Source organism: Sporothrix schenckii (genome assembly GCF_000961545.1).
Source record: "Sporothrix schenckii 1099-18 chromosome Unknown Cont49, whole genome shotgun sequence".
Taxonomy (NCBI): Eukaryota; Fungi; Ascomycota; class Sordariomycetes; order Ophiostomatales; family Ophiostomataceae; genus Sporothrix; species Sporothrix schenckii.
Window position 1 is genome coordinate 183,542 of NW_015971150.1, and position 18,311 is coordinate 201,852.

Consider the following 18,311-nt stretch of genomic DNA (forward strand, 5'->3'; position numbering starts at 1 on the left):
TCTGTTGAAGAAAGGTCCAACTGGTGAGGGACGAAGTCCGATTATGGTGGATACCGGTGCGAACTCCGCCCGGCACGAAGACCGCACTTTTGGTAAGATGGACCCACTAATATTGAATGGGCCGGCGTCACGACAATGGTGGGACAGAAGACGAGAGCTAATTTGTCATTGATTCACATTCATTCCTGCTGTTTTCAATTTTCAGGATCCACCGGAAACAGCATGTCGAAGCCCATGTCCTGATTCATCAAAAAGTCGTATTCGCTCATAAAATACACGTCCGCCTGTGCGTGGCCCGCCCAAGCTTGATCGGCAGCAAATAAGCCGGGCATCGGATGGCCTCCCGTGATTTGGGCTGTTGCCTGATGCGCCTCGTGTACTGCCTGGTGGACGCCTTCAGAATCTGATGCGTGTATCGGCTGCACGACTATGGAGTCAGAGTCGTTTTCGGCGGAGGTCGACGGCGTCAGCGAGTCCTGTGTCGGCTCTGGCCGCTGATGCTCGGGCAATGTACCACCGCCTTTGTCGCAACTAATGAGACCCGATTTTTGTAGTAGGTTATCGATGCCTTTTGTGATACTCACCAGTAAGTGGCGTGGGTGCATGGTGCCGGTTATGCGATTGAGTGTGGCCACGAGTGTGACAACGAGGCTTGTGATTTCCTGCACGTTGATCAGGACAGACGCCGAGTACTTGGATGCTACCTTGAGAAGGAACACTGCTGCAAAAGCTATCATCACATCAAAGTAGATTGGCAAGCCGTTGAGGTACGACTGAATTTCTGCGTCGGCGACAACGGCACGTAGGATCGACAAGGCTGCGAGGACGCCCGCGTTGAAAGCCTCGTCAAGGTCCATGGCAGCATCTGTAAGAGATGGCGACGAACCTGTAGAGGCGGCTGCCGCCGGGGTAGTTGTGGGAGGCACCGCAGGAGTGTATGTCTCTGTAGGCCCACGGATTCTCTGTCCACGGTCAGGATGGCCGCGGAAAGCGTGCGAGTACAGGTACAGCTTTGCAAAGTTGTACTGTAGCTGGACGCCCTTTCGGGGATAGTTGCCGACATGCGGGTTGGGACGGAATCGGTCTACCCACTCAGCTCGGAGGCCGTCCAGAGCGAGACCAAAGCGGCGCAGATGTGGTACCTCAATGTCATCCAGGGCGCGCGTTGCGTCCACACCGAATGTGTCAAAGATGTTGGAGCACAGGCTCCAGCGGAGCACCTGGCTAACGAGGCGTGCGTCGTCTTCGGTCGCGTGTGGGCCGTTGATAAACCGGCGCGCGTCGCGAACCGACTCGTCCTCCCGTGTAAGCGGTGGTCGTCCGTAGACGACGGAAAAGTGGTGATCGCAGACGTAGACGAGGTACCACAACCGTGTGCGTAGGTAATGCACCCGAGCGTCGTTTCCGGTGGCTCCATCACCCAGTCCTCGGCGGAAAGAGCGGTGCAGTTGGAGCTGAGTGGCCATTCGAACGGCGGTGCCCACCAACGACCACGATAAGTCAGCACCGAGCCAGAAGGCACCGATACACAGTGCTCGTACGTCGTCCATGGTGCACGTCTTGGACATGGCTTTGCGCGCACATTGCGCTACAAATTCAGCGTGCAGCTGGTCGAAGTCAGCCAGGTCCCCGGCACGGTCGTCTGTGTATGTGTGTAGTGCGCCCACTGAGCAGACAGCAGCAACCAGAAGCGGAGACGTGACGCGCAGGCTGGCTAGGCTGACTGGGCCGTGGTCACAGAGAATGCGGTAGGGAAAGTGGTCCATGCGGTTGTGGTAGTTGTCAAAGTACGCTTGGGCACGTTCGAGAGGCACGATGCCACGCGCGATAAAATCTCGATTGGTGATTGTGTTGTGGATTCTTCGAGGCACCATGTTGTCAGTTCCGCCTACAGGTTGTCTGTCAAGCGTGGTGCGTCCACCAGCAGGCCCTGGTTCACCAGTCTCGGCCTGTGACGGCGGTGTGCCGGATATGTAAAACCCCGGCACAACACCCGGACCCGAGTCCAGGTCCATGACAATGTCCCAGTGATTGGCACCGTGGTCACCATCACGATGTCCATCTGCGTCAGTCTCGGTGCGGCCGACATTGTCCTCTGGCTGGTCATTGCTGCGGCCGCCACTGGGGTTTCCGGGGCCGTCCGCTTGGTCATCTTCGATGCATTCTAGACCCTCGGCTGGCGTCGCATTTCTGGCAACTCTAGATACAATGGCCTCGAGTCGGCGCATCTTCTCTTCCATGGCATGCTTCCACGACGTGTCGCTCTCCAGGAGCATCTGAAGGCTGCGGTTCACTGTGCACGAAAGGCCCCTCGCCTTACAGCGTGTGCACGGCGCCTGGCCGTCGTTCATGTGGCATTTAATCTGGGGGGAGAGGGAGTTAGAGAAGGAAACAAAGGCACACAGTAAGCACTTGCAATCAGAGTGCAAACGGAGCGACTGCTCACCTTTTGCTTGCGACAGGCAACGCACGCTGTGATCTTGCGGCTGATGTTGGGCGGCTTTCGGTCGCCAAAGGCTGCTCGCAGCGCAAGGACAGGCGACGTCGGGCTGTCGTCGCCGGCCATTGATGATGTGTGATGTCGAATTCGGTGGTTCGCGAGTTAAGTTAAGCTCCCAGTGTCAAATTTCAGATCTTTTAATTTTTACTGTAAAATCACAAAACACAAAAAAAGGGAAAGTATGTCGCAGAAGGAAGTTGCGAACGGCCAACATTGCTTACGACACCGACAGGCGCTGATTTTTGCTGTGTTGTGTCGACGGCTGCTTCTAGTGCACTTTTGTGAGAGGGGCATGCTGGGGGTCTCTGGGCAGCCGCACGCTGTAGCCCACGTGCTGGCTGTTGATAATCGTTGACCCCTGAGCCCTGTACTTCCCCTGCTGGATGCAACAGTGTGGCATTCCTCTTTCGTCTGGTCTGCATGTCACAAATACCGTATAATTTTTACTCAAAATCCACGAGACCAGTTGAACTTCAGCTCTTACTCTGCTAGAATACGGAAATAAGTAACGTCACTCGGGTCCCCGCTGCGACAACAGAAACTAGACCTTGCCAGCGACAGCCGAGTCACTCATATAACTAGGCGCCGCCGAAATGTTGCCTCTTTCAACAACTGGTGAAGCAACTTTGACACGCTCGTCTTTTTTCTTCTTGTACATGCCGTCGGCCTCAATTTCCGCAAGAGACAGGCCCTTGGTCTCAGGCACATAGTATGTCAACAAAGTGCAGAGGAACATGATACCCGAGAGCAGGCCAAGGACGCCGTCGAGGCCGATGGTGTTGGTGGCCGAGTTGAAAGCAAACGATGTCACGACGGCGCCGACCTTGCCACTGGCGGCGGCGATACCGTGGCTGGTCGCGCGTACCTTTGTCGGGAAAACCTCGACGGGGACTATGCTACGTTAGACGCCAGGATCCATTCCACGGGAGAGTGTAAACGTACCCAAGAAAGTGGTGGACGCCAGGCCGGCGTTGAGACTCAGTTGCGAAATTGTAAAGAGCGCGACGAGGTCACCAGTGGTCGCGTGGTTTGTCACGCCGGCCCATGCTGCATAGAGGATCGTGACGGCCGCGCTGCCGAGAAACTGTTGCCGGCGGTGACCGAGCCAGTCGGGCAAGAAGATGCCCAGCCAATAGCCTGGAACATAACCTGCCGAAACTTGGATGATGTTGCCAACGGCCGTGTTGTGAAGCACCTGCCAGGGCGTACTGCCGCCGGAAACGCCAATGCGCGCCAAGATGACGCTTTGATTGAGGTTAACGCCGTAAAAGGCAATATCAAACAGAAACCAGATGAGCGAGACAGCCAGCAGTGTGCGCACATGCTGCCACTCCGCAAAGTATGCGCGGAAGTCGGCAAATTGCTCTTGCAGACCACGCTGGTGCTTTGATGGGAGGTCGGCCTGTTGGGTGCGGGCCTCGACATACTCCCGATAGGGCTGGGTCTCGCGAATCCGCAGGCGCGCATATAGAGTCAGCGCACACGGAATAAGGCCGATGCCCAGCAGTAGGCGCCACACCCACTGCAGATGGTATATATTTGCCTCCACTGACGATTTGAAGGCCGCCAGCAGCACCACAAAGACGATCGCAGCTGCCAGGGCACCGACGCCGCTCAACGAGAAGGCTGCAAGCACATTCTTGCGGCGCGACCAGCCAAGGTTTTCTTCGCCAGCCAGGGATGCTGTCATTGGATAGTCCCCGCCGATGCCGAGCCCGGTGACTATACGAAAGACAGTCACCCAACCGACAACGCCGTTGTGGCTCATGTGCGGCGGCATGGTGATCACCAGCAGAGTCCCGACCATCGTCAAGAGCAGCTCCCGGCCGTAGACGCTGTGTCGGCCAAAGGCGTCGCCGAATATGCCAAAGAGGACCTGCCCAATGATCATGCCAATGGGCAGGGCGCTTTTCATAGTGTCTTGCTGGATGACCGGGACGATATTCTTGTTGTCCTGCCAGTAAAGGTAGCCGAGCATGGGAACGACGAGGCCGATAGTTGTGTTGACTGATCGTTAGTAGAACTGCGTTACAAGTGGACAAAAACTGTTGGATATAATATAAACAAACGTACGATAGCCGTCAGCGAACTGCCCAACACCAGTTATGGTCAGGAACCGGACCTTTGACATCAGTGTCGTCCTCCTCACTGGAACTGCCTTGTCTTCGTTTGTGGTGACCATAATATCGGATTGGATTCCCGGTGAGACTGTTAAACGTCACGTAATGCTATATTTTCAGACGAACTTTGTGTCCTTGCCGTAGAAAAACCCAATTGAAAAAGGGAAGAAACTACCATGGGAGTGTCCTCCTTTTATGCCACTTATTCACATAGGCACAGCATTTTATGTCCCAGAGACGAAAAGTAAAATGAAAGCCGAATAATACGCTGTCCACGCCCTCGCAGTGTGGTTTTCAGTCAAATGAGTGGAGGCTGGGGGATTCGAGGTCGCAGACATCATCGAAGCCATGTTTTCGTCTCGCTAGTTGACTAGGCGGGTGAGAAGAGCAAAGTATGTTTTGTGTCGTAGTCTGGGATGGAATCGTAGTCTGGGATGGAATCGTAGTCTGGAATCCCGCCTCACCATCAACACGTGGTCAGAAGCGTTCAACCTCATTTGCTCAGACGTATGGATATGGCGCTCACCTTGGGTTTAATAGATCCCAGTGTGGAGGCATTAGTGACAATGTGCCCAGCGCAACCCCGGAGCGAAGTCCGCATGTGGAGCTGGAACTTGGGCTCGTCCTAATTACGGGTGCCCCAAGGTCCACGTTACGCCCCGGTCCCCAGAATGCTCGGCAATCGGGGCACGATGCGGACCGCGTCCGGACCATGTGTACAGCATGACTCTGTGCGCTGTTCGATTTTACTAACACGGAGAACCATTGTGCCTGGGCAGGGGATTTCTCACGCGTTTGCTGCTTGAGGTATTGATAGCGCGCCCAGGTCTGGGCATCGCTCAGCTCGTCAAACAGCGCACTTATCGTCTTGAAAATCAAGGGCGGTGCCATGAAGCAATTGTCGGGAAGTCACGATAAATTTGTTTGTCTCACGTGGCTCTGCCATTGATGCTCGCGCCTTCCTCGATCGCCCGCATTGTTGAGTGGTGGCTCCTTCCCCCGAACGTAGCGCCACTCAATGCTCAACAGCTATTGGATATCGTTAATTTATTATTTCTGATCTATCAATGACGTTCTGACCTGATACAGAATGCTACATGAACTCCCGCAGAAACTCGACAAGGGCCATGATTGCCATTGCCTGGCCGTACGGCATACTCGTGACAGGAATGTCCTTGTAGTGCTGCAGGTCGTGACCCATGCCAGTGCCAAAGGAGGTGTTTAGCAGCTCGCCGCGCTCGTCGACATTATCGAGAACGGCCTTGACGGCAGAGATGGCAGACTCGGTGTTGCCGGTCCAATACCGCTTCCTCCGCGCCTTTAGCATGCCGTAGGCAAACCCGGCCGTCGCGCTGGCCTCGAGATAGGAGCCCTCCTCGACTGACACGTCAAGCAGCGTGCGCCATAGGCCCGAGGGGTCCTGCAGCTTTGTCAGGGCATTGCACTGGGCGTCAAGGACGTCACGCAAGAAGAGACCAATGGCATCAGCATTGGCGCTGTTGGCGTCGGGCTCGAGCAGCTCCAGGAACTCGGGGATCACCATGGTGACCCAACTGTTCCCGCGCGCCCAGCGCGCATTGGCGAAATTGTGGCCGGTAGTTGAACTGGAACTACCTTTTTGATCTTGCGTGAACTCCCAGCCATGGAAGAAGAGCCCGGTCGGCCGATCACACAGATACTGCACGTGAAGCAAAAACTGCCGCTGTGCCTCGGCGACATAGTGCGGCCGGCCCAGCACACGGCCGATCTTGGCCAGCGGCAACACGGTCATCATCAGCGTGTCGTCCCACAGCTGGTCCTTGTTGACTTCGAGGTAAGTAATGTGCTGGAAGCCGCGGTAACGTGTGCGCGGCAAGTCGTGGTACGCCCATTCGGCCCACGAATCGAGCCACGGCCGGTAGGTCTCGTTCTGTGTGCGCTCATAGACGTATGCGAGTGTCAGGAACACGGCCATGGTGTTGATGTTCTTAGTGGTGCCGCCGGCGGCAAAGCGGTCGCGAAACCAGTTCTCGATGATGGCAAGGTATTCCGCTTCGCCAGTGAGCTCATAGTACTGCCACAGGCCGAGCAGGCCGATACCATGTGTCCATTCCTGAGACGCGTCAGTTTGGGAAATTGTTGTTTGAAGATTTACCAGGTCGACGGCACGGTGCTCTTGCTCACCCAATCATTCCAGCCCTTTGTGTCGATAACACGGCCATCCTCGAGGGTCATCAAAAACTCGCCGGTTGTGTCGGTGATATTGACCAGGCCGTCGATGAGCAGCTTGATTTTGGCGTGCACATCGACAGCTTTGACCCCGTACAGTTCGGCAGGCATGGTAATGGTTCTCGAATGGTTCTCGATGCTGCGAAGATTTGCTGATAGATGTGCGCCGCGTGGTTCAGCTGGCACTCTTTGGCTACGCCAGGTCACTCTCCAGCTACCCTTTGGGAACTGGTTGTCCGACACAAGGTGGGCCAATGATGTTGCCGTGTCGGGGAGCTATATGCCAAGGTAGGAAATGGCGGGCGTGCCCTATTCAGTTACATCGGCCGATGCGAATTGGGTCAATGTCCGCCGTGGCTGGTAGTTGTCCCCGAGAATTCGGGCAATGTTCGCCCGAACGTCCACTGGGGTTCCCTCATTCCCTATGGTAAGTCACACCAAGACAAGTCAGTCGCATCGTGTGCCATTCCCGTCGTCTCGCTGACCCTTGCTCCGCTGCAGTTGTCTTGGCACAGAACCTGTATTGCCCTGCTCAGCAATCCGACGATGATCCTTGTCTGTTACTCGACGACTGTCTACGGCAGTCATGCGACCATGCGCAATAGTTTACACCGAGAAAACCCCACGAATCAGGAAGCGTCCTAGCCTGAGTGGACCGTCGTCGAGACAAGCTTACTTGGCGATCGCTTCGGGACATCGACTGTGAACGACACAATTGTCGAGTGCAGGAGCGAGAGAAACAAAGGGTTTTTTGCTGAAATAATGACTGTTCGAAGTTTAGGCTTCTCTGCAAACACAAACATTCGCGCCTTGTCCCGTTTCCTTGTTCGAATGAACAGCTCACGGGCGTGGCTCACTGTCGTCCTTGTCCTTCCTGGGCATATTAGCGCCGGCAGTTCGTTCGGTGTTCAAGGGCGTTGATGTTTGGCACAGGAATACGACCTGGAATTTGCACCCTCCGTCTCGCGTCCACCTACGACCAGCTATTTTTCCATGCCTTCATTTTGCCGTCTCCTCCCTTTGTGCTCCATATTTTTGGCTTGTCGTATTCTTTTTCTCTTCTATGTATTATCCCCAGAGATGCCCCGGAAAACATGTGGCTTGCCTGTCCTGCTATTCCCCGCGCGGGGAAAGAGTAAACGGAAATGAGAAAGCTAAGTGGACAGAGGCTGCAAAACAGCATTCAAGGGGACATCCACCCCTGCTCGGTTTTTATTTTTTTTAGCTCTATTGCAACACCCGCACACGGCAATACGGTGGACTGCCACGGCAGCAGGTTCTTGTCGTCTTGATGGGATGATGTCCATTGACTGATTTTCATGTCTATCTTTCTCTATTATAAATTTTCTTTTTGTTTGTGAGAGGCTACCCCAGCTATACAATATCCATAACCATATTTACGTCCGGCACCGTGGCGGAACATATTTATAAATCCCCTCTTCCTGTCTTATCTTATATTCGGCACCGGTAAATGGTCTATTGATCACAGTTTCCCCCCCGAATTTCGATTGACTGTCATTGTCTGTTTTCCCGGCCCAAAGCATACTACGTCAAACCAACATATACCTCCAAATGACGACCATCCGGGCCGCAGAGCCAGAGCAGTCTCTGGGCGTCGAACCTGTCGTCTCGCGCGACGTTCACGATGTCAAGATGCTCGACATGAACGTCGATGCCATCGACAAGGAGCTGTCGCAGTACGTTTCCGACGTGCGTGTGCACATCTCGCCGGAGAAGAACCGCGAGCTGCGCCGCAAGATCGACCGCCGCGTACTTGTCATCATGATCTGCACCTATTTCCTGCAGACCATCGACAAAGGCACCCTCTCTTTTGCCTCTATCATGGGCATCCGCACCGACACCAAGCTCGTCGGCCAGGACTATAGCTGGCTGACAACTTGTATCTACATCACCATCCTCATCGTCGAATACCCACAGAACTGGATCATTGCGCGCGTGCCCATTGCCAAGTACCTGAGCTTTAGCATCATCGCTTGGGGCATTGTGCTCGCCGCTACCGCCGCCTGCCACAACTTCGCCGGTCTCGTGGTCGTCCGCACGATGCTCGGCCTCTTTGAGTCGGCATGCCAGCCGGCCTTTATCATCCTGTCCAGCATCTGGTACCGCCGCGAGGAGCAGGCGTCCCGCGTCACCTACTGGTACATGATGAACGGCGCGCAGCAGGTTGTGGGCGGTCTTTTGGCCTACTGCTTCAGCTTGATCACCACCGGTCCGCTCAAGTCGTGGCAATGGATCTTCCTTGCGTACGGCATCATCTCTGTCGTCTTTGGCGCCTTTGTCGGCTGGTGGATGCCCGACAGTCCCATGCGCGCCAAGTGTTTCTCCGAGGAGGACAAGGTCCTGATGATTGAGCGTGTGCGTGAGAACCAGACCGGCATCCAGAACCGCACGTTCAAGCGTGCCCAGGCTGTGGAGGCACTGCTCGACCCGCAGTGCTGGGGCTATGCGCTGATTGCGCTTTGCACCACGCTGCCCACGAGCGGCCTCGGCGCCTTCCAGGGCATCATCATCACCGGCTTCGGCTTCAACGTTCTTCAGACGCAGCTCCTCGCCATGGTGCTCGGCTTCTACATCATTATTGTGCTGCTCGCCTCCGTGTGGCTGGTCAAGAAGACGAACCAGACGCTGCTCGTCATGCTCGGCTTTGTGATTCCGTCGTTTGTCGGCACCATCTGCCTTATGACCGTGCCGCTCGACAGCCGTGCCCAGCAGATTGGTCTGCTGATCTGCTACTACATCACGCTGTCTTTTTGGTCCGCCCAGACGCTGGCCCTGTCCATGATCTCGCGCAATGTCGCCGGCCAGACCAAAAAGTCGGTCGCCGTCGCCATGAACTTTATCATCTGGTCGGCCGGCAATGCCATCGGGCCCCAGGTCTTCCTGAGCTGGAACGGCCCGCGGTACTTTATTGCATTCGCCACGCATCTGGGATGCTACTCGCTTCTCGTCATTGTCATTGTTGGCCTGCGTTTCTATCTCGTGCGCCAGAACAAGCTACGCGACGCACTCGCCGCCGCTGGCAACCTGGATGCCGCAGACAACCGCTACACCCATGCTTTTGAGGATTTGACAGACAAGGAGAATCCGTCGTTCCGTTATGTGTTCTAGAAGAAAATGTGGGGAGGTAAAACGGGTCGTGAGAAAAAGAGATAGATCATGGTCTGACGAGACAAGTTGCTGAGCATAGTATAAGCGTGTTAGTTAGAATTTAGTCAGCCAAAAGGCGACTTTCCCCAATTTTGAAGGCAAACTAGGCATTCGAATTGTGTACGGCAAGCAAAAACTATATCCCAACTATTTTGATTACAATAGTGTATACAGTGTCCCTTGCCGACAAATATGGTCATTCCTACACATCAAAGACGATCCGCCCTGCCACTCCGCAACCGCAGACGCGTGCTTCAGACAATGGGATCCAATTCCTCTCAGTATGTGTAGCGGAACCCAGGCTGGTAGTCCTCCTATCAAAATGTTAGCAAGCTGTAAACAAGTAACACGAAGACACGTCACATTCTCCGATTTCTTTTGAAAATAATAATTAAACTTACCTCATGGGCCTCCAGCTCAATCTCACCTCGGTCGGCCTTTTTGTTCTTGCGGTAGGAGCTGATGCTCACTATGGCCACCAAAATCAAAGTCAACAGCGACACCGCAATGCAAGCGTAAATGCCGGGCAGGTATTTGGGGCTGTCCTGGGAGCGGAAGACCAGACTACCGCAGATGCCGCCGACACCGCCGAAGCCGACAAACAGCGCACTCGCAAACGCCCGCTTCCACTGGCCGCGAATGTTGTTGGCCTGGTACGACATGACCGTCGGCACGTTGGCATTGGCGCCGGCCGTCAGCAAAAACACGCCAAAGTAGCGCACACCGGCATTGTGATGGAATCCGACGATGGGCAGGCCAATCAGGCACAGCAGGGCATTGAAGGCGACAAGCGGGCCACGGATGCGGTAGCGGTCGCCGATCCAGCTCGAGGCGATCATTACGATGCCGGCAAAGACATAGGGCGGCGCAACCAGGCACTGGGCTTCGACAACGGAGAAGCCCATGCTGCCGACCAAGATGATGGGCAAGAAGTACGCAAGCGCGTAGGACACTGTGGTGGTGTTGAAGAACATCATGCCGTAGGCCCAGAGCTTCCAGTCGAGGCCGCACTTGAGGTACTCTTTAAGATGAAACGGCGGCAGGGTGACATCGCCACGGTCGGCATGGACACGGGCCATCACCCAGGAGCGCTCGCGCTCGCCCAGGAAAGACCACGTTTTGCGCTTCGAATCGGGGAAGTCCACCAGAAGCCAGAAACCAACAATGGCAATGGCGACCGTGATCAGTCCCTGGATGATAAAGATCCACTGCCAGCCGTTCAGGTTCGAGATGCCGGCCATCTGCATGATGCCAGCGGCGAGGGCGCCTGCAAACGCAGACGCGACGCAGCCGAGGAGATAAAACAGCGCGTTTCGCTTGCCGACCTCGTAGCGGGTGTACCACGTACTGAGCAGATACACGCAGCTGGGGAAGAAGCCCGCCTCGAGGATGCCAAGTATGACGCGCAGGCCTGCCATGACACCCCACGACTTTACAAAGCCCATACCGATCATGACACAGCCCCACAGGAACGTGATGAGGGAAAGGTGGATCCGGGGCCCGATGCGGCGGACAATGACCGTCGAGGGCGGCTGTAGCAGGATGTAGGGAATAAAGAAGACGAGCGTGATGATCGAGTACCGAGTGCCAATTTTGAGGCCCAAGTCGGTTTCCATGCCTGCAATGTTGGCGGCGCCGAGGTTCGTGCGGTCCATGAGCGACACGCAGTACATGAAGCCAATCACCACAACGAGACGGCGGTCGATGTGCCGCATGATGCGCTGCTGCTCCTTCGGAGAGTACTCGTTCAGGATCTCGGCGTTCAGGGCGTCACGGTCACCCTTGCTAATCCCGTCACCGCCAGACATGGCCTTTTCGTCCATGGCGTTGGTGCTGAGCTCTGTCTGGACACGATAGGCTTCATCAGTGCCCGCAGGCATCTTGTCACTGTCACTGCCTGCCATGCTGAGCGGGTTAAAAGGAAAAACGTGAGCCTGGGAACCGGGGCAAGAGGATGTGCGAACAAGTAAAACGCGTAACGTCCAGAGACTTGTAAAGCACAAGAGTAGGCCTGACGTCAGCTTGATCAGTGTGAAAGAAGGGAGGGGGGGGGAAGAGGCGCTGAAGACGATATAGTGGGAGGTCTGTTCTGTAGGACAACAGCGAGGGCAGCTTTTATAAATGTGCAATGGGAATGGAATAAACCGGAACAGTAGGTGGTCGAAAAGTGTACGAGGACACCGAGGCAGAAACGGCGTTACACTCCTAAAAGAAACAGAAAAGGAGGGGTGTGCAGGATGGGGACAGTAAAGAGGAAATGACGAGGGGATATGCTGGGAAGGATGAGAACAACGGGAAGAACGAAGACTGGTGACATGCAATGAAAGAGGGAAAGAGGGTGACAGAAGAGGGTGCAAGTTGTGAGATGTCACATAGGGGCGAAGGAGCAACCGTGGTGTATGGTGTATGATAGTGTCAAAAAAAGGAAAGATACCGAATCAAAATCAGACACAGAAGATCAAATGTGTCTTTGTTTAACGGCGTCACATACTGCAGCATCGAAGAACAGTTGACGGTAGAACAGGTACGATACATCGATCAAAAAACAGGATGTCCAGCGAATCCCGTCATCATACGGAACGAGGGGCACAAGCAGTCATGTCAAGGGGATATGCACGCCAATTCGTGGGGACTGGTGCTGGGGTAGTCTAGCAATATCATGGTAGCTGTCTCGTCTATCTGGAGACGCGGCATCATTTGAGGATGCTGGGACAATCCGGGATATCTTGGCAAGTGGTCACTGCTGGTCACTGCAGGTCTTGGCAGCACTTAGTATGACTTGGGCTAGCTGCCGATCTTCAGAGATGGTTGGAGAGTAGATAGTTAACCAAAACGGGAAATAAAGCCACGACAAAGGTAAAAAGTACAAGCACGACGAACGATGGGCCTGGGCACACTCGTGTGCCAAGATATGAATGTGAGGGGAATGCGAGTGGCGAGGTACAAGTGGTCTGTGGCATGTGGGAAAGTAGGACAGATACGTTGCTCTTCATGCATGCAATCGCCCTTCTTTGTCTAATTCTCCAAACACGGGGGAACGAAGTAGGCCGTCGCTATTTTTATTTCCATTGCTTTTAATATAGTCTTTTTTGGCCAACTCGTCTACTGCACGTACGATGTCATCTGGTGCAACGGGCATTATAGTGGAGGTCATGGCGGCACATTAGATAGGATGGAAAGTGAGGGTTATACAATGACGGCAAGACAACTTTCATGCTGCGTTCTGATTTCTAGAAGCGCGGCAGGTCATCATGGTTTATGTGGAAGAGGCAAAAACGATCAACCAGCAATGTGAAAAGTAGACAAATTACATTGGGGGGACACATGCTTCAACACATGTTAGGTCTTTGCCAAGAAAACATAATGTGGGGATGCTATGTTTGAATGAAGACGACTAACAAGCGGTGTACCAAGAGAGAGAGGCAAAGAAACAAAAATGAACAAAGACACACGTGGGGGGCAGTAATGCTTCGCGGTGACGTGTTATCGGTGTTATCAAGAGTAAAAGGAAACACCCAAACGTTGAAAAATGGGGACGATACGATGGAGGGAAAGTCCTATGGCAAAAGTCTATACGATACAACAGACAACAGTCGTTTATTGTTCATGCCAGGAGAGGGAGCGTCCGCCTAACACCAAGGAGGGCAAACTGTGAAGGGGCAACAAACTGCTTCGTGCATAATTTCGACAGTCCTTGATTCTCGAGCCAACGGAAAGACAAAAGGTGGTGGCTGCACGGCCCCGACTCTACTACCGTCACTCAACTACTTTCCGCTCTTTCGTCGTCTCCTATGAGGAATAATGCATCGTACGTTGTACGAAGTACGTCGTGAGTTTGATCTTGTTCTCGTTCCTCCCCCAACATTTCTCCTGTACGTGACCTTTCCACTTCGGGCAACTCCCGGGGAAGCAACTTTTCCCCTCTCCTTCCCCTCTTAAGTGCTCGAGGCGATCCCCGATCAAGTGGCCAAGGCCGGTGACTAGGTCGCTGCCAGTTAAGTACCAAAATTGCAATTGTGTCTGTGTCTGTAGTGTTACGGCGTGCATATCTGGCGCGTGGTTGTTTCCAAGTCTCTGCCCTTCATTTGCAAGTCGCGCCTTTCTTTGTTTCGTGTTCGTGACCTGACTGTGCTTTGCGAATGCTTGTGCGAATCTCTTTTATCGTATCTTATTAAAGTTAAAATACAAGTACTGGGAAAATTAGTAAAAAAAAAAAAAAAAAAAAGTAACGGTTAGCATCGAGAGGTCTCATAAAGGCACCCGAAACGAATTTTGAAAAGAACTTGGGAAGATATCAAAGAGCGGAAGAAGGAGAGGGATGAGACTGCGAATGAATGACACGCGCTCATGCCGAGGAGGATTACAGGGTTGAGTCTAGATCCTTGTGGGACTACCGCTGCATCTTCATTGCCCATCCTGCGCATCTCTCCACATTCCCCGCACTCTTTTCATTCCGCAGCAGTCGTTGTCTTAGCGTTGATGCCCTTGCCTCCTCTCTACTCCGTGGTTGCGGGGGAAAGGCTTGGCGCAAATCGGCAAGAACAATTGTAAGTCGCAGGAAAGTCGTAGACAACTGCTAGCATCGATGACGGACATTCCAATACAAATTGGCCGGACTTCGTCATGCATATCGTAAGCCAATGGCATCCGCGTGTTCGCTCCCTTTCAGTCTGGGCGTTTGTTTATCTTGGCATCCTTCCCAATTGCCCATGTCCGTTTTGGCTCGCCGGAAATTTTCTTGGCCCCTGTGCTCTTGAACCAAGCCGAGGCTCGTCTGTGACCCGCATCCTAAAAGCGACTAGCAAACCAGGAGCTTGATACGTGGAGTGGGAGAATTCGAGAGAGAAAAAAAGGCCCAGGTGGGGATGCATTTTGACCTCAGCCCCAGACTGCAACAAGGAGGTTCGGATGTAAAGCTCCAGTGTGACCCTCATGAAGAACTCTGTTTGGCGGCAGGGACTTGGGATTATGATTTTGCAAACAAAAACAAAGAAAAAAAGAAAAAAAGAAAAGCACGTTAAATAAGGCGTCGTCGGTTAGTTTGGTTCTAAAAGTATATTTAAATGCAAGTGCATCCCGCAGTAGGGATATCGATATATCGGGAGTAGGTCTGAGCTTCATTCAGGGCCGTACAATATTTTATAGATTAAGGATAACCAAGAGAGCTACCAAACAACTTGGTGGAACAGTGTACCCGCAACATAAAAGGAGTTACGTGAGCTGAAAAGGTGACTTCGATACGAAGCTTGACATACACGGTCTGTTACTCTTTGAGTGGAGGTCCAATTTCAAGACCGAGCCCCAGTTCTCCTGTCTATTTTGATGAGACTGAGATGCGACTGGCTCGTCAAAATTCTCAGAGAGTTGTCTCTCGCTGCCATGTCTCATTCACCCATGCGAACGGAATGCGGGCTGCCCTATTTGAGAGCCTATGATGTTTTTCTCTTTTTATCCTTAGCTCTAGCAACAAAAAGTATGGGAGTGGCATGCTTACTTGAGGATGGGAATATATCACGGAGGCGTGATGCGACTGGTGCGTCCCCGCATGTAAATATTTTGATATTGCAGCAATGGTCTCCGACGCGTTAACTGCTTTCATCCAACTCTACCTCTCCGCGTCCCTCGTTTGGTCAAATGACTTGTACTGTTCAGCAAGATTGCCAATTTTGAAGCCGTTCATTCTCTCAACTATGTCTACCTCTAGACAGAGGGTAAATCCCAAAATAGACGTAAATACAGGTCCGCGTAATATAGGCAGTTGCACAAATCTGGTCTAGCAGACCCCTACCTATTCTAGGCAGAAAGTTGAGATCGCATCTTCTGCGGTAATCTAGATGACAATCTCCCTCAAGTGCTTGGGGAATATGATGAGATGATCAAGGATACAATTTACAACCTCAAAGTCCGTTTTACAACGCCTCGAAGACAAACCGTCGCATCCTTCAATCTCTTACCGGGTAAGATCGCGGTACATCCTTCTTGTTAAAACCCCTTAAAATAATACATAACAAGGTCTTAAAAGGACGGGTTACGACTAATAAATAATGACCAGGTGAAGTCCGTGAAAAGGGGCGCCTATTTTTATTGGCGTTAAATTGGACTTGTGAAAGCCTTGTATTATGTACATTGTACCATATGTGACTCTCGCCGCTGCTGAATCGGCAAAAGCCGGCGGCCGTTCCGCCAGATTCGATGGCCAGAACAGCACATATTCGCTTTAATCTGTAAAACAAGGCTATTCCTTCTATTTTTCCCAGTCGACGGCCTTCTTTGATAATAACTAACGTCTCTAGTACGGATACGAGTACACAAGGAGAACACATGTTTGCTTATATTCGTACAAACGTGAGAGCCATGAATGCAAATGCAAACAAACCGGCAACAAGGACAAAGGGGATGCCCGTCCAGTCGTGACCGAGATGGTTGACGCTCCATTCGAATGAGAACGCAAGAAGCGGCCCAGCCGTAAGCCCACCGATTGTCTGTGCCAGGGCCAACGCCGTGTACAGTAGACCAGCCTCGTCTTGTCGAACAAAGGAGGTGGCCAGACTCCGTGCTGCGGGAGGAAAACCTGAGCCAAGCGCAAATATAATAATACCGAGGGCCACCAGAGGCACGATTGGTGCGAGCGCAATGGCTAGCGAGCCAACGGAAAAGAAGGCAGCAGACATACGGCTGATCAAAAGGTCCTTGGCATATACGTTCTGCGTATAACGCTGGACGAGAATTCGATTGAAAAGCGGAAGGCCAACGGACAGCAGTGCGAGGTCCACTGCTGCGCGAAGCGTGACCAGGATGCTTGCCTAATGGCTGTTAGCAAAAACGGCACCACGTGTGTATTTCATTGTTTTGCACGGCTGACTTGCTTGTCTACCTTTTCGTATGTCCAGTTGAATCGCTGATGGATGTATTGCAGCAAGAAGCTGGTTGCCTGTCGCCCGAGTGCCGACACAAAGAAGGCCAATATGACAGCAACAATATTGGTCTTCAACAGAGGCCGGAACTTGCGCACAATCGCACGGGGTACCGATTCCGTACGTGCTGACGCGTCGTGGGTCGCTTCCTCCGCTTCCTCGTCTGCATCCGAGGCCTCCACTGATTGTACAGTTTTGGTCTTCTGCAGTGTTTCTGGGAGGTAGAGCAGCAAAACTGCAAATGCGAGCAGTGTAAGTGCTGTGGACAGGAAATATGGCGTCCAGGGGCTGAACGTGTACATCAAAAGTGAGCTCAGCGGCGTGCCGGCAATCTCTCCAATCTTCTGGCAGGCCGTCAAGGCAAAGAACACCTGCGCACGCTCCTGTGGCGAGACCACATCTGCCACCACGAGATAGACCACGGAGGACGCCACCGCATCGCTGCCACCAACAAAGCCGGCCAAGGAGGACAGCCATATGAGGCGCGGCGCAAACAGGTCTGGACGCCACAGCACGACCTTGGCCATGGCGTCCTGAAGCAGCGCACCGACAAGGACTAGAATAATGATGGGACGTCGACCATAGCGATCGGCTGCCATGCCCAGAGGGATGGCCACAAAGAGACCTGGCAGACGGTTGAATGTGTTGAGCATCTGGGTGATGGTCGCAAGCTCCGTCTGGACAGGTCCGGCTGTGCAGTCCGGCAGTACACTAATTGTGCCGTCGTCAGCACCGCTCTTTGCGCCGTCAGTGTTGTAGTACCGGTCGCAGATAATGCGTTCGAGGATGCTTGTCTGGGGCACGTCCAGGAAGAAGGCGGCGAAGTCGATCATAATGACCTGTGCAAAGATCACAATCATCACTCGACGGCGGTGGGCTGCTGTAACAGAACCTGCGACGGCATTTTCATCATCGTCTGTGCCCGCGCCCGGTCTCGCAAGGCCAGCATCAACATCGCTGTCGATGCGGTCATCGGCCAGCAAGGGCGTTTCTTCGTGGGTGGTGCTTGCCATGTCGCGTCGTCGTACGTTCTTGCCCTAAAATGTAAGGGCGTAGGGGCGTTCCGGGTCGCTCTTTCCTGGCAAAGGCCACACGAGACCACACGTTGATTGAACGTACGGTGTCCAGTCTCTTATTGATCGGACCTTCCCGCCCTACAACAACTATGCAGTCATCGCAATAAGTGATCGCCGGCGAAAACAAAAAAAAAAAAAGTTGTTGACGCGTACTTTTCTAAATCTTGAGCATTGCACCTTCGCGAGACGCTATCAACGGTGCGGCATACTCCTTGTCGGCAATAAATTCCCAGGCAGCAGGTTCGGGAACACGGAGCATGGGCTTTAGACCCGCTGCTTACGACTGTCCAACCTGACACAACACCATCACGCAATGGCAGCTAAT

The 18,311-nt window shown here is 53.3% G+C and overlaps 6 protein-coding genes across 6 annotated transcripts; 1 reads left to right on the forward strand and 5 right to left on the reverse strand.

The window, feature by feature from the left end:
* Window positions 1-194: 194 nt before the first annotated feature.
* On the reverse strand, window positions 195-2,566 carry SPSK_00441 (uncharacterized protein; the record flags this gene model as incomplete). The annotated part of the gene is made up of 2 exons (XM_016727410.1): window positions 195-2,363; window positions 2,447-2,566. 2 exons carry the CDS (start codon window positions 2,564-2,566, stop codon window positions 195-197), a joined length of 2,289 nt encoding a protein of 762 aa, XP_016582614.1.
* A 475-nt stretch (window positions 2,567-3,041) lies between these two features.
* SPSK_00497 (MFS transporter, PHS family, inorganic phosphate transporter) lies at window positions 3,042-4,682 on the reverse strand (the record flags this gene model as incomplete). The annotated part of the gene is made up of 3 exons (XM_016727465.1): window positions 3,042-3,391; window positions 3,443-4,507; window positions 4,574-4,682. The coding sequence occupies 3 exons, from the start codon at window positions 4,680-4,682 to the stop codon at window positions 3,042-3,044; spliced, it is 1,524 nt and encodes a 507-aa protein (XP_016582615.1).
* A 1,031-nt stretch (window positions 4,683-5,713) lies between these two features.
* SPSK_00543 (unsaturated rhamnogalacturonyl hydrolase) lies at window positions 5,714-6,939 on the reverse strand (the record flags this gene model as incomplete). The annotated part of the gene is made up of 2 exons (XM_016727509.1): window positions 5,714-6,712; window positions 6,784-6,939. 2 exons carry the CDS (start codon window positions 6,937-6,939, stop codon window positions 5,714-5,716), a joined length of 1,155 nt encoding a protein of 384 aa, XP_016582616.1.
* Window positions 6,940-8,400: 1,461 nt separating this feature from the next.
* Window positions 8,401-9,957, forward strand: SPSK_00512 (uncharacterized protein; the record flags this gene model as incomplete). Its single annotated transcript, XM_016727479.1, has 1 exon — window positions 8,401-9,957. One exon carries the CDS (start codon window positions 8,401-8,403, stop codon window positions 9,955-9,957), a length of 1,557 nt encoding a protein of 518 aa, XP_016582617.1.
* Window positions 9,958-10,274: 317 nt separating this feature from the next.
* On the reverse strand, window positions 10,275-11,900 carry SPSK_00499 (uncharacterized protein; the record flags this gene model as incomplete). The annotated part of the gene is made up of 2 exons (XM_016727467.1): window positions 10,275-10,310; window positions 10,398-11,900. 2 exons carry the CDS (start codon window positions 11,898-11,900, stop codon window positions 10,275-10,277), a joined length of 1,539 nt encoding a protein of 512 aa, XP_016582618.1.
* A 4,425-nt stretch (window positions 11,901-16,325) lies between these two features.
* On the reverse strand, window positions 16,326-17,923 carry SPSK_00504 (MFS transporter; the record flags this gene model as incomplete). The annotated part of the gene is made up of 2 exons (XM_016727472.1): window positions 16,326-16,799; window positions 16,859-17,923. The coding sequence occupies 2 exons, from the start codon at window positions 17,921-17,923 to the stop codon at window positions 16,326-16,328; spliced, it is 1,539 nt and encodes a 512-aa protein (XP_016582619.1).
* Window positions 17,924-18,311: the final 388 nt, after the last annotated feature.